This window comes from Rhinoderma darwinii, chromosome 5, assembly GCF_050947455.1.
Source record: "Rhinoderma darwinii isolate aRhiDar2 chromosome 5, aRhiDar2.hap1, whole genome shotgun sequence".
NCBI lineage: Eukaryota > Metazoa > Chordata > Amphibia > Anura > Rhinodermatidae > Rhinoderma > Rhinoderma darwinii.
The window spans coordinates 127,584,552-127,598,576 of record NC_134691.1 but is presented as its reverse complement, the minus strand read 5'-3'; the positions used below and the strand labels follow the sequence as shown (position 1 = coordinate 127,598,576).

The 14,025-nt window shown below is 43.1% G+C and overlaps 1 protein-coding gene across 1 annotated transcript in view; it reads right to left on the bottom strand.

Annotated features, from left to right (window-relative positions):
• The window catches only part of LOC142651595 (beta-Ala-His dipeptidase-like), a 42,499-nt gene extending 28,796 nt beyond the window's left edge, over nucleotides 1-13,703 (bottom strand). The window contains exons 1-2 of the mRNA XM_075826494.1: nucleotides 13,595-13,703; nucleotides 12,792-12,954 (exon numbers count right to left, since the gene is read on the bottom strand). Coding sequence (XP_075682609.1) covers nucleotides 12,792-12,830 — 39 coding nt within the window. The 5' untranslated portion in view covers nucleotides 12,831-12,954; nucleotides 13,595-13,703. The remainder of the gene's footprint in view (nucleotides 1-12,791; nucleotides 12,955-13,594) is intronic.
• Nucleotides 13,704-14,025: the final 322 nt, after the last annotated feature.

Below are 14,025 nucleotides of genomic sequence, written 5' to 3'. Positions count from 1 at the left end.
GAGGCGTAATTTACGCGCCGCTGTCAAATGACGGCGCGTAAATAGACGCCCGCGTCAAAGAAGTGACCTGTCACTTCTTTGGCCGTAATTGGAGCCGTTATTCATTGACTCCAATGAATAGCAGCGCCAATTACGTCCGTAATGGACGCGGCGTTCAATCGCCTGCACATGCCGTTACGGCTGAAATTACGGGGATGTTTTCAGGCTGAAACATCCCCGTAATTTCATCCGTTACGGACGCCCTCGTGTGAACATACCCTCACACGCTGATCCAAAAACATCTGAAAATACGGAGCTGTTTTCAAGGGAAAACAGCACCTGATTTTCAGACGTTTTTTGAGCAACTCACGTTTTTCGCGGCGTTATTCGTCTATGAGAAAACAGCTCCAAAAACGTCCCAAGAAGTGTCCTGCACTTCTTTTGACGAGGCTGTAATTTTACGCGTCGTCTTTTGACAGCTGTCAAACGACGACGCGTAAATTACAGGTCGTCGGCACAGTACGTCGGCAAACCCATTCAAATGAATGGGCAGATGTTTGCCAACGTACTGGAGCCGTATTTTCAGGCGTAAATCGAGGCATAATACGCCTCGTTTACGCCTGAAAATAGGTCGTGTGAACCCAGCCTTAAGAAAATCTTTGTATGTGTACTTACCAAGGGACCTGCGCTTCTGCACCGGGTGCCAGGTTCATCTCACTGGCACCCAATACTGGTGGTGCATATTAATACTTAATACAGAACTATTTGTAACAGTTTACGAACAGCCCACACTCATGGCACTGAAGGTGGTTAGAGCTACAATCTTCACTAAAGCAAGATATTCTAGTTAGAAATTAACTTTTCTAACAGTCTGTACAAATTATAATGTCGTTGAGATATTTCAAGTGTACTGAATACAACTTAATATAGGAAAAAAGATATAAAAGGCCTAGCAAATTACTGATAGTAAATTATGCATTAAAATATATGTGATGCTTAACATAAATGGGGAAAAGTATGTAGCACCATAACTGGTTACAGGGATAGGCCACCAATTTTAAAATTCTAGATAACCCCTTTAAGGGTGCAGTCACACGCAGCAGATTTTGTTGCAGAAAGTTTCTTAATGGGTTTGTTTCTGCAGCAGGTGCCTAGATTTCTACATTTGCGACTTGATATTCGCAAACAATTTCTGCAACAAAACCTGCTGCATGTGACTGCACCCTAAGGGTATGTGCACATGATGAGAGGCTTTTACGTCTGAAAAGACAGACTGTTTTCAGGAGAAAACAGCTGCGTCGTTTCAGACGTAAATGCTGCTCCTCGTATTATGCGAGGCGTCTTTGACGCCTGTAATCTTGAGCTGCTCTTCATTGACTTCAATGAAGAACGGCTCAAATTACGTTGCAAAGAAGTGTCCTGCACTTCTTTGCCGAGGCAGTCAATTTACGCGTCGTCGTTTGACAGCTGTCAAACGACGACGCGTAAATGACAGGTCGTCTGAACAGTACGTCGGCAAACCCATTCAAATGAATGGGCAGATGTTTGCCGACGTATTGTAGCCCTATTTTCAGACGTAAAACGAGGCATAATATGCCTCGTTTACGTCTGAAAATAGGTCGTGTGAACCCAGCCTAATACTTTTTACAAATAAGATTTTGCTACAATTGTATCCAGTCTCAGCAATCAGCCGAAACTCAATGCTGATCAATTTTACTTACACTGATACATTGTAGCAAACTATCAGAACAGGATGATGATTTGTGTTTCTGTATTTAGCTAACAGAGGATTGTCATTAAAGGAGTTGTCCGGGCATGGGGCATTTTTTTATACTGATGACCTCTCCACAGGATGCAATTATGCAGTGATTGGTGCCAGAAGCAGATGGCTCCATACACTGTATAGCGGCCGTGCTGCAGTACTGCAGCGCTGCTCCTATTTGCTTGAGTAGGAGCAGAGATGCAGTGTTGCAGTACGACCGCTATACAGTGGTCGGAGCCATCTTCTTCTGGCACAGTCCACTGCATAACTTCCGGTGCTGGATGGACCAGGAACAGCTGATCGGTCCCGGTGCCTTACCACCACCGATTATATACTGATGACCTATCCTGCGGATAGGTCACCAGTATGAAAACCGCGCCATGCCTGGACAACGCCTTTAAGGCTAGGATCACACATACAGTTTTTGGTTGCTTTTTTTCAAGCATTTTATAAAATTTTTCATTTATTTCAAGGTGTAAACCACAATGGTCCAAGGTACAAGAGTATACCAGTATACAGAAATTAAGTAGAAAAGAAACAATTATAAACCATAAGACAAAAAGAAAGCAAGACATTGCAATTTCATGCTGCGTTTACAAATCTACCTCCATATCAATTCCAGAACTCACCACATTCTTGGTATTTAATGCCGTTTTGATGCAGTTTTTGGTGCTGTTTCGTGCTCAGTTTTTTGGGCCAAAGCCAGAAGTGGATCCAAAGGAAGGAAAGGTATAAAGAAAAGACTCACTGATCTCCTAAGTTTTGTGTCCACTCCTGTGTTTGGCCTCAGAAACTGCATTAAACCTGCATGTGTGATCTTGGTCTTAAGGGATTCTCCTTGTTGTTCTCCATGACAATAGCTGCCATCGTATAATCTAACAGCTGACCGGATGCTCTGAGTATGCTTGGTCCATTGACTTGCACTGAATTTTTAACAAAAATAATACAGCAGTTATCTGTAAACTGTAGTGTAGACTGTACCAAATAATGTCTTACCTCATAAAAAGGCATAAAACTTTCCCTGAGAAACAGTTCAGCTGTATGCTGTATCCACTTGTCAAACTGGTTATTCCAGTTATATGTCCCAAACAAAAACTTAAAGGGAACCTGTCACCAGCATTTCACTTATTAAACCGACTATACCTGGTGGTAGTGGGTGAAAAATCATTTCTATATAACCTATAATTATCTTCTTAGTCGGCTCTGTAGCTTTAGTATTTAGCTTTTTAGTGTTCCCGCACCGTATGCTAATGAGCAGAAAAGAGTCAGATCTTCATTTGAAAAGAGTCAAATCTTCGTTTGAAAGAAGAGTCAAATCTTCATTCCTCAAGTCTTTCCAAGTTTACTCTGCCTCCTTACTTTTGATTGACCGCTCCTCGCCTTCCCCCAGCATACAAAATCCAGCGCTTGTGCATTGATGTCCTCTTTTGGTGTGTGCGCACAAAGGAACACCGGATTATCCTGATAAAAGGCGCAAAACGTTTGCAGACCGTTATTTACAGTCATTGGGGGAGTTTAGGAGAGGGGATAACGGCAATTAACATTTTATAGCAGCGGCCAGTGAGGGAGATGTAAAGTTCAATAGGTGAAATGCTGATGACAGGTTCCCTTTAACGTGTTGGTGCAGACTGGGTGAATAACACCAATTCCCTCAGAATCTCTAAGGGTATGTGCACACACACTAATTACGTCCGTAATTGACGGACGTATTTCGGCCGCAAGTACCGGACCGAACACAGTGCAGGGAGCCGGGCTCCTAGCATCATAGTTATGTACGATGTTAGGAGTCCCTGCCTCGCTGCAGGACAACTGTCCCGTACTGTAATCATGTTTTCAGTACGAGACAGTTGTCCTGCAGCGAGGCAGGGACTCCTAGCATCGTACATAAGTATGATGCTAGGAGCCCGGCTCCCTGCACTGTGTTCGGTCCGGTACTTGCGGCCGAAATACGTCCGTCAATTACGGATGTAATTAGTGTGTGTGCACATACCTTTAGGATGCAGTCACACGTGGCAGATTTTGTCTGCTAACACATATAAGTGTAAGTAAACTTACAATATAAAGGGTTCGAAGTGTAAGGTAAATAAAGATTAATGGATTTCCAAGTACTTCTATACCCCCCTCTGAGCCATTCGTGAAACACAGTTAAATGATAAAATTCTTTCTGCTGCCACTATGGGGCGCTCACTGCATAGTTCAATGGGAGCTGTATATATTCTTATCAAAGGGGTTTTCCACAGCGGGACCGGACAATGGATGACCTATCCACCGGATTGATCATCAGTATATGATTGGTGCGTGTCCGACACCTGGACCCCGCACCGATCAACTGCTGCGGCTGCCTGCGGGCACCGGATGTCATTACACACTAGGCAGTGTACAGAGCCGCAAGCTGTTGGCTCCGTGCATTGCATAGCGGCCGTGCTGCAGCTCTGCAGCTTGGCCGCTATTCCGTGACCGGAGCCAACTGCTTCCAGCATGGACGTCCGTTGCCAGGAGGCAGCGAGAGCAGCTGATCAGTGCGGGGTCAGGGTGTCGGACCCCCACCGATCATATACTGATGACCTATCCTGTGGATAGGTCATCAGTTGTCAGGTAGTGGAAAACCCCTTTAAGTAAGCCACACATAATGGTGACTGTGGACCAATATTATTTATTTGTGTAACTCATTGACTGTGTGAAGGAAAGCAGAGCTCTGACCCCTGTAAAGAATTTTGGACCAATTTAGATGAAATAAAATTAAACTATAGATACATTTATCTGCCTTAAACTACCTCCACTAACCCCTAATTACCAGGAAGTCCATATAACGGAGGTGTAAAGGATTTACCAAACACAGCTTCTGTGTTGACGCCCGTGATTAATCAGTCTGCATCTGCTCCTAGGTCTGATAGAGTGACTCTATCTGCTACCAATCAGGCTGGTAGGCTGAGGAGTGGGAGAACCTATCACAGCCTGGCCAGACAGAGCTAGCTCCCGCCCTCGGTCTATTTATACCTTCATTTCCTGCTTTTCCTTTGCCTGTGATTCTGTCCTGTTTCCTGGCTCTGCTGTTCCTGCTTGTACTATTGACCTCTGCTTCAATTTGACCCTGGCTTTACTGACTACGCTCCTGCTCTGCGTTTGGTTTCTCGTACACTCCTGGTTTGACTCGGCTCGTTCACTACTCTTGTTGCTCACGGTGTTGCCGTGGTCAACTACCCCTTTTCCCTTAGCTTTGAGTACCCTTGTCTGTTTGTCTGTCGTGCACATACTGAGCGTAGGGACCGTCGCCCAGTTGTACGCCGTCGCCTAGGACGGGCCGTGCAAGTAGGCAGGGACTGAGTGGCGGGTAGATTAGGGCTCACCTGTCTGTTTCCCTACCCGACATTACATAAGGAGGGGAATTTTGCCATCTCTACCATGGACACCAAAATACTTGGGAACCCCCCGCGTTTTGACTTTTCTCTGAGAGAGCAATTGCAGAGAGTGAAAACTTATATTACTCATGCAAATTTATACTGTATGCTTTATGGACATGTTATATACATAGGTCTTAGCAGAAGATTAAGGCTGGGTTCACGCGACCTATTTTCAGACGTAATCGAGGTGTTTTACGCCTCGAATTACATCTGAAAAAACGGCTCCAATACGTTGGCAAATATCTGCTCATTACTTTAAATGGGCTTTACGATGTACTGTGCCGACGACCTGTCATTTTACGCGTCGCTGTCAAAAGATGGCGCGTAAAATTACAACCTCGTCAAAAGAAGTGCAGGACACTTCTTGGAACATAATTGGAGCCGTTTTTCATTGACTCCAATGAAGAACAGCTCCAAATTACGTCCGTAAAAGACGCCCCGCAAAACGCGAGTACATGCAATGACGTCTGAAATTCAGGAGCTGTTTTCTCCTGAAAACAGCTCCGTAATTTCAGACGTAATTGCAGTTATCGTGTGCACATACCCTAAAGCTAATGGGCCTAGACTACATAAAACAGCATGTGCCTTTTAATGGATGTGCCAGAAGGCCTCAGAGACCTAGAACATGGGTAAACTTAGTTATGAGATTAAAACGATTAAAGAATGTCTAGTTGGAAGCGCAGAAGTTATATATAATTCAATATATATAGGTAATTAATCTAAAAAAATTAAGCAAGCACCACAAAATCAATAAGAAAAAAAAGATAAATACCATTATGAACATGCAAACACAAAAAAGATACAGATGTATATGGAAAGACAGCGCACATTTAATATATGCTACAAATTTTTATTGTTGTATAAACAGAGGGACAAAAAGTTTAAAAAACAAAAAACATTTCATGCAAGAGACAAGTCCATGATAAGCCCTATAAACATGCATGGATGTGCAAAATAAGAATAAGGCCTCATGCACACGACCGTAGCCATGTGTACGGCCGTGATTTTCGGGTCGGCAGGCAGCGGACTGTCAGTCGCGAGCCACCTGCAAATCGCGGGCCTTGCACATGACCGCGGCCATTACTTTCAATGAGCCTGGACCCCCGGGCTCCGGGGCCATGCACGGACCGTGGAAACCACGGTCGTGTGCATGGCCCCATAGGAGTGAATGGGGCCGCAATTCTCCTGTGGATTTTCGGGGGAATTGCGCCCGCAAAAGCACGTTCGTGTGCATGGGGCATAAGTAGAAAATACAAATAGTGCAAACGATGTGCATAACAAAGTAAAACACTCAGTTAAAGCAAAAAATAATAATCAATACATTTTTTTGAATAATTAAAGCCAAATAGGATGCCAATACCCACATTAGTTAGGAGCAATGATATGTTACTTTGAATCGGGGTGCAAAGCTGCCAACTGGTATGACCGCACACAGGGGTGTAGCTAAAGGCTCATGGGCCCAGGTGCAAAACTCCTTCTTGGGCACCCCACTTCAACTTCTTTGCATATCCTTTCGACAAAAACAAACCTGACTAATTTTTTTAATCCTGGACAACCCTTTCGACGGTCCGCAGCTTTCAGCTGCATCGTTGTGTCTCCTAAGTGACCCAACGATGCAGCACTAGCAGCCAGGGGCAATAGCCCCAATAGTTTTTTGCCTCCCCCAAAAAATGTATATGTGTGTGTGTGTGTGTATATATATATATATCTATCTATCTATAGGAGACAGCATATCTATAGCTATACAACCCCTATAGATAGGATGAGATACAATGGCTCAGCAGACTTTATCACATATGATAGGCTTAGATATAAGGCCCAGTTCGCTGACATTGCGGCTCCAGCACTGGACCCAAGAAAGGTAAGTATAATAATTGCTTTTCTGTTTTATGTGTTGCTAATTTTTTTTGTGTGTTTGTGTTTTTTTACAGGTTCGGTCATTGGATTACGTGGGATTTCAGAACTACTTCGATGACGGCGCAATTTTTATTCTCAATAAAATGGTTAACAAGGGTTGTGTGGGGGTTTTTTATTTCAATAAAATATATTTTCTATGTCCTTGTATTTTTTAAAATTTTATTACTACTGCATTAGTAATGGCCGCTGGCTGATTGACAGTGTCCATTACTAAGGCAGGGCTTAATGTTAGCTGATTAAAAGGCTATCACTAACCCCTATTATTACCCAAGTACCCACTGCCACCAGGGGTACCGGGAAGAGCCAGGTGCGATCCAGTACTCGACCATCTTTCGTGGTGGTCGGGCACTGGGGCGGCCGCTGGCTGGTGTTATTAGGTTGGGAAAGGCCAGAAACCGTGGCCCTTCCAGCCCTGGTAATGCTAGCCTGCTTCTGTGTTGCATCTGGCTGGTTATGAAATACAGGGGGCGTCCACATATTTTTCAAATTATTATTATTTATTTTTTTAAAAGCACTACGTGAGGTCCCCCCACGTGATGTAAGCTAACCAATGACACCTTGGAGCTGTCAATGCTTAGTTTACTGATGCTTTTTAGGCTGGGTTGACACAACCTATTTTCAGACGTAATGGAGGCATTTTACGCCTCGAATTACGTCTGAAAAAACGGCTCCAATACGTCGGCAAACATCTGCCCATTACTTTCAATGGGTCTTACGATGTACTGTGCCGACGACCTGTCATTTTACGCGTCGCTGTCAAAAGACGGCTCGTAAAATTGCAGCCTCGTCAAAAGAAGTGCAGGACACTTCTTGGGACGTTTTTGGAGCCGTTTTCTCATAGACTCCAATGAAAACAGCTCCAAAAACGCCGCGAAAAACGCGAGTTGCTCAAAAAACTTCTGAAAATCAGGGGCTGTTTTCCCTTGAAAACAGCTCTGTATTTTGAGACGTTTTTGACTCTACGTGTGCACATACCCTAAGGGGCGCAGGATCAACCAGAGATGTGCCAGAGATTAGGCGGATGTCAGGCGCATACACTACTAAAATAACCTATTGCGGGGACTCCTTCAAATACAAAGGAGTCCCTTTGCTGTAAGTTATTAGCAGTCATTCACCTACTTTCAAAAGTAGGTGAATGATAGCTAGTAACCAGGTAAGACCCAGTTCACATCTGCGTTCAGCAATCCGTTGTTCTGCTCCGTCAGAGGAGCAGAACAACGAAAATGACGGAAGTGCAGGAGACAACCAGCACCCGACAGAACACATTAACTTTACTGGGTTCCGTCAGGGTGTCCGTGGTTTGCTATTGTTTCCGGTATTTTTGGCAGAATGTGTGACGGAGGCCGCTAACGGAGCCTCCAACGCAGATGTGAATTAGGCCTGGGTGACAGATGCAACTGTATTTCATCCGTCACAGGTATACGTTAAATGTATACCTTTGGGAGCTCACGACATCACTGTCCATATATAGACAGTAACTTCGGGACCAGTGCTTGAGTCCCCAGGTAGAGCACTAGTGCCTAGTGGCAAATACAGGCCTGGATATAGGGCCCAGCAGACATTATCACACCATGTGATACTGTCTGTTGGGCCCTGTATCTAAGCCTACCACATGGTAGGCTTAGATACATGGCCTATGTGTGATACTGTCAGTTGGACCCTGTATCTAAGCCTACCACAAGTTAGGCTTAGATACAGGGCCCAGCAGATAGGATTACACCATGTGTGATCCTGTCTGCTGGGCCCTTTTTTTAAACCTACCACATGGTAGGCTTAGATATAGGCCCCCAGCAGACAGTATTCTTAGACTTACTCTCCTCTTCGGCTCCGGTCGCAGCGGCGGTTCAGACACTATTCAGCGGCACGACCTTGTGCATGGCGCACATAGCGGCGTGACATAATGTCGCGGAAAGATGTCAGAACCTCCGCTAAAATCGGTCACGAAGAGGGTAAGTATACTGTTACTATAGTAACAGGGGCCCGTGTAGTTTATTACATAGGCAACGGTTACTATTGTAACTTTTACTAAACATGGGGGGCAATTGCGACTGCTGCGACCCCTATAGCTAGGCCACAAAAACCCCCACCTGTATTACTGTTTTTTAAGAAAGCTATATTTTGAGCTATAGGTGTGCTATCTTTCCATATACCACTGTATCTTTTAAGTGTTTGCAGCTTCATAGGGCAAAGCTTGATCTATTACTACGGGGCTTGATCTATTACTACAGGTTAACTACAGTGACTACAGGAAGTCTGAGATTGTCTGAGACACACCGCCTGCTGCTTAATCATTGGTTCAAGCTGCTGCTCTCTCCCTTGCCCCACAGGGAGATGTGGTGTCGACTAGCAACCATTCTTTTTACCGCAAACAGTTTTTTGCTCGTTGATCAGTTGATCGGCGCCCTGTTTACAAAAGGCAATGATCTGGAACGAGCTTTTGTATGAGCGCTCATTTGCCCGATCATTGGCCCCTGTAAAAGTGCCTTAAATCGCCAGTGAGACGAAGATTATCATCTAATTGCTGCACATATAATCAGTCACTTTAAATTTATTTAGTCTTGAGAAAAGACATTTAGGGTACGAACACACACAGTGTATTCAGGTCGGACAGGCTGCGTCAAGCTGCGTAGCGTATCCGCCGTTAACACCATGCTGTGGTGCGTTTTTTCGGGCATAGATTACGCTGCGTAAATTATCACACATACTAACCCACTCCCGCCTCTGATGTCTGCTCTGGCCTCCCTGGATGACGTCGCAGGCCATGTGACTGCTGCAGCCTGTGATTGGCTGTAGCGGTCACATGGCCTGCAATGTCATCCAGGGAGGCCGGACTGGAGAAGAAGCAGGGAACTCTGGGTAAGTATAACTTTATTAAATTTTTTCTTACCTGCAATTTTTGTGGCAGAATCACTGTGATTACGCTGCAAATATCGCAACCACACCACCGGAAACAGAAGAGCTGTGATTCCGCAGCATTAATTGACATGCTGCGGTTGAAGAAATCGCACAGCAGGTCAATTTGTGCGTGTTCTTTTCAGCAGCATTTTTCCGCAGTGTGGGCACGAGATTTGTTGAAATCTCACCCACACTGCTGCTACTGTAATACGCTGCGGATTTTCCGCAATTAATCAGTTGTGGGAAAATCTGCAGTGTTTACGCTGTGTGTGTTCGTACCCTTAGGGTATGTGCACATGCTTACTACAAAACGTCTGAAAGTACGGAGCTGTTTTCAAGGGAAAATAGCTCCTGATTTTCAGGCGTTTTTTACGGCAGTTTTTGGAGCTGTTTTTCTATAGAGTCAATGAAAAACGGCTCCAAAAATGTCCACATAAAAGAATAGCCCATCAAAGCAGAACGCCGTTTTTCCTATTGAATTCAATGGGCAGATGTTTGGAGACGTTCTGCTCCCAATTTTTCGGCCGTTTACGGCCCGAAAATAAGCCTTGTGAACATACCCTTAAAGGGGGAAATGATAAATCTATATAAGTATATCCTTGGTCCGTCCAAAAAATATGGTGAAATCCTGTTCCATGTAAAATCCCCTCAAAGGACAAGGCTACACTCCTCCTGTCTGGAGAAAAAACGCTTATATAATTTCTTACAACAAAGAACATCAGCCTATGTTAATGTATACCATCCTAGTTTGAATATTAATCTAGTCTGATCGCCGTTTGAGGTTGGGAATTTTTCTTTTTTTTTTTCAGTGATTTTTTTTTTTTTGGGCTAATAAGACCCCCACTGATCAAAACGTCTGATATGTATCTATGAGTTTTCAAAAGTTTTGTGTAAGTTAAGTTACTCCTTAAAAGTCAATAGTGAAATAGGAAAATGTCTACAAATATCATTTTGGTTTATATATATAAAAGGATACTGCATGGATGCGGTTTGGCTGTATATGGGCAAGTTAGGGTATGTTCACACAGGGTATTTTCAGCCGTTTTTTGGGACATAATTCCCACGAAAAATGGCTAAATATACAGAGGCTTGAACGCCTCCAAACATCTGCTCATTGATTTCAATGGTAAAAACGGCATAGTGTTTCGTTTTTAAAAAAGGTCACGTAAAAAAACGCCTCGTAAAAAGAAGTGCATGTCACTTCTTGAGCTGTTTTTGGAGCCGTTCTTCATTGACTCAATAGAAAAGCAGCTCCAAAAACGGCCGGAATAAAAATGCTAGTTGCTTAATAAACGGCTGAAAATCAGGGGCTGCTTTCCCTTGAAAACAGCTCCGTATTTACAGCCGTTTTTTTTAAGCGTGTGAACATAGCCTCATAGTGCTGTCTAGGCACTATTTGGCACTATATAACATTATGTGGGCACTAGGCAGCCCTGGGTACGGCACTTTCAAGTCATTGAAATGTAGAATGTATGTATGCATTTGAGCAATGTATGACACTAGCCGCTAGTTAGGCATTATATAGAGTAAATGGGTGGGCGTTTTATTGTGTATCTATGCGTAACCGACTGGGCGCATGTCTTATTATAAGTGACTGCCTTGCCCCTTGATAAACTCTGTGTATATCCCTGTATGTCCCAAGTAACCTCTTTATACTAATCTATGCTTATTTATATTTGATAAAAGGGACCAACCAGAGAAGGTGTGGAAGTAAGTTTTTTGAGAGGGAAGGCAGAGATGTATACTTAAGAACCAGATGATAAGTGCCTCTTTACAGTAGAAATTCATTAGCATCCCTCTACACAGCACAATTCTCTGACTGATCATGTATTGAGCACTAAAGGTGCTAGTCAGCGGCACACTTAGTTAAAATTTACTAAAGGTTGGAAACCACCCTTTGAGCAGAAAACAGTGAGTAAGGGTCCTATGACACGGCCCGACATGGGCCGTGTAAGTGAGCGCCAATCAACGAGACAGCTCGCAAATCGGCGCTCGTTTTCTCCTTTCACAAGTAGCTATGTATGGGGACGAGCGCTCGTTACTACGATTGCTCATCCCCATACATTTCCATCATGTTGCCGGCACATCTCCCGGTTTACACAAAGGGATGTGCTGCCGATAACGATAATATTTTAGGCTGCAGAAATTATAGTCTGCTCGTTCATCGGCTAATCGTTGCCCTTTTTAAACAGGGCAATGATCAGGAACGAGCGTTCTGTGAATGCCCGTTTGCCCGATCATTGGCTCGTGTAATAGGACCTTTACATTCTAGAATCTATCAAATACTATATTCCGCTGCCACAGTACCCCTGTTTGAGGGCTTTGACCTATTACACTCACACTTGGTTATGAGTGAATGTAAGATCACTTTGACAGGCCAATCAGCTACCATTATGTAGAGGAAGCTACTAAATTATGCATTCTAAGAAAGTTGAATAGGATAGGACCATTTTGCTTAAGATACAAATTCATTAGGATCACCAACTAGATTATTAAAAGATAGCCCATATACAGTTAAAATCCATTCATTATATAATCCCCAAATAATTTTAGTAGAAATATACAAATATTGCACTTGATGACAGATGCTCTTTTATAACGTGCTAAAAGCACTGGATTTCTTTAAGGGACAATATTTGTTTGGGATAAGTAATTGTTAATCCCAAATTGTTCGCTATAAAGAGGGTGGATTAATACAAATTACCTAGTGTAGTTATTAGCCCCTGCAAGTCAACTGAATTTTACTCAGTAACTGGTTCAGAAAATAAAGTTCAGAAAATAAGTCTTCCAACTAATAGAATACATATATATTTTCGGGAAGGGCTGTAAATCCTTACCATAAAGACTGGGCAATGCAGGCGAATGGGTTGCATCATTTTTCCGGGTATTTCTAATTGTGTCGCTGTCCTGTATGTAGCAGTCAGTGTCAGATTTCTCCTGTGCCTCCAATGAAGCTGGTCTCCAGCTATATGTACAGTATAGTACTTAACCACTCAGTGCCTGGCATGACCGAATAAAAATAGATGTATGGAAACGGAGACATTAATTCATACATATAATATGACAAAGAAATACCAACTGAATGGCTTCAGCTGAGAACTCCGATTGCAGGTTTGTGAGAATTGGAATCTCAGGTAAAATAAAAAGTTGGATCTTAGCCACAATCAGACAAAGAATTAATGGGGTTTTGCAACGTTCATATTTATACCACACAATTAGATGTAATAGATTTTCCAAGATGGAATCGATTTTCAACCATGGATGCTCAGATTATCTCACCACTTCTCATTTATCAATTGGATTGACTAAATTATGGTCACGTCTATGGTCACGCTTAAACATGTGTTAGATCAGAATATTATATTATGTAGTATAATTTTAAAACGCTATTTCCATATATACAGTTAATGATACACATACTGTAGTCATTTGTATGTAATGATGTCATGCACTCGAAAAGTGTATGTATCTATCTATGTTCTTAATTCATCCACAGTACATAATATACACAACCTTGCTGCGATCTACCATGGAGCTGAGCTCTACATTACCAGTCCTTGTATTGATAATATAATGTGTGATTAGATGATAGCATTCTGCATAGCACAGTTCACACAACTTTATATAATCCTATGGGTACCTGCACAACGCTCTGCATGCAGATCGCCGAAATGGATGGAGATCTGGAATATCTTCTGTTCATTTGGTCAGTGTTATCACAGAGGTATTCCCTGCAGTGTCTGGCATGTCCTGCTGCTTATTCTGACCGTCCCAGAGTTTTACCCAGTAATGATTGGTTGTGCGCAGCAAACCTCTCCTACAGTAACACTGAACATCTCTGCCCCCGTCAGGTTTAGGAAGGGGAGTGAGGTTTGTTCAGGATTTGTTCCAGAGATTTAATAAAATCCCTGCCAAGGTAAAAGACAGGAACACATGGTAAATTTACGAAGGGTGGAAAGGTTACAGTGAAACTCTAGTTTAGAGTTACTTTAAAGAGTATATTAGGGAATAAAATACGGTCATGTGAAAAAGTAAAGACACCTCGTGTAACGTTTTTTTAAATTTTGAACA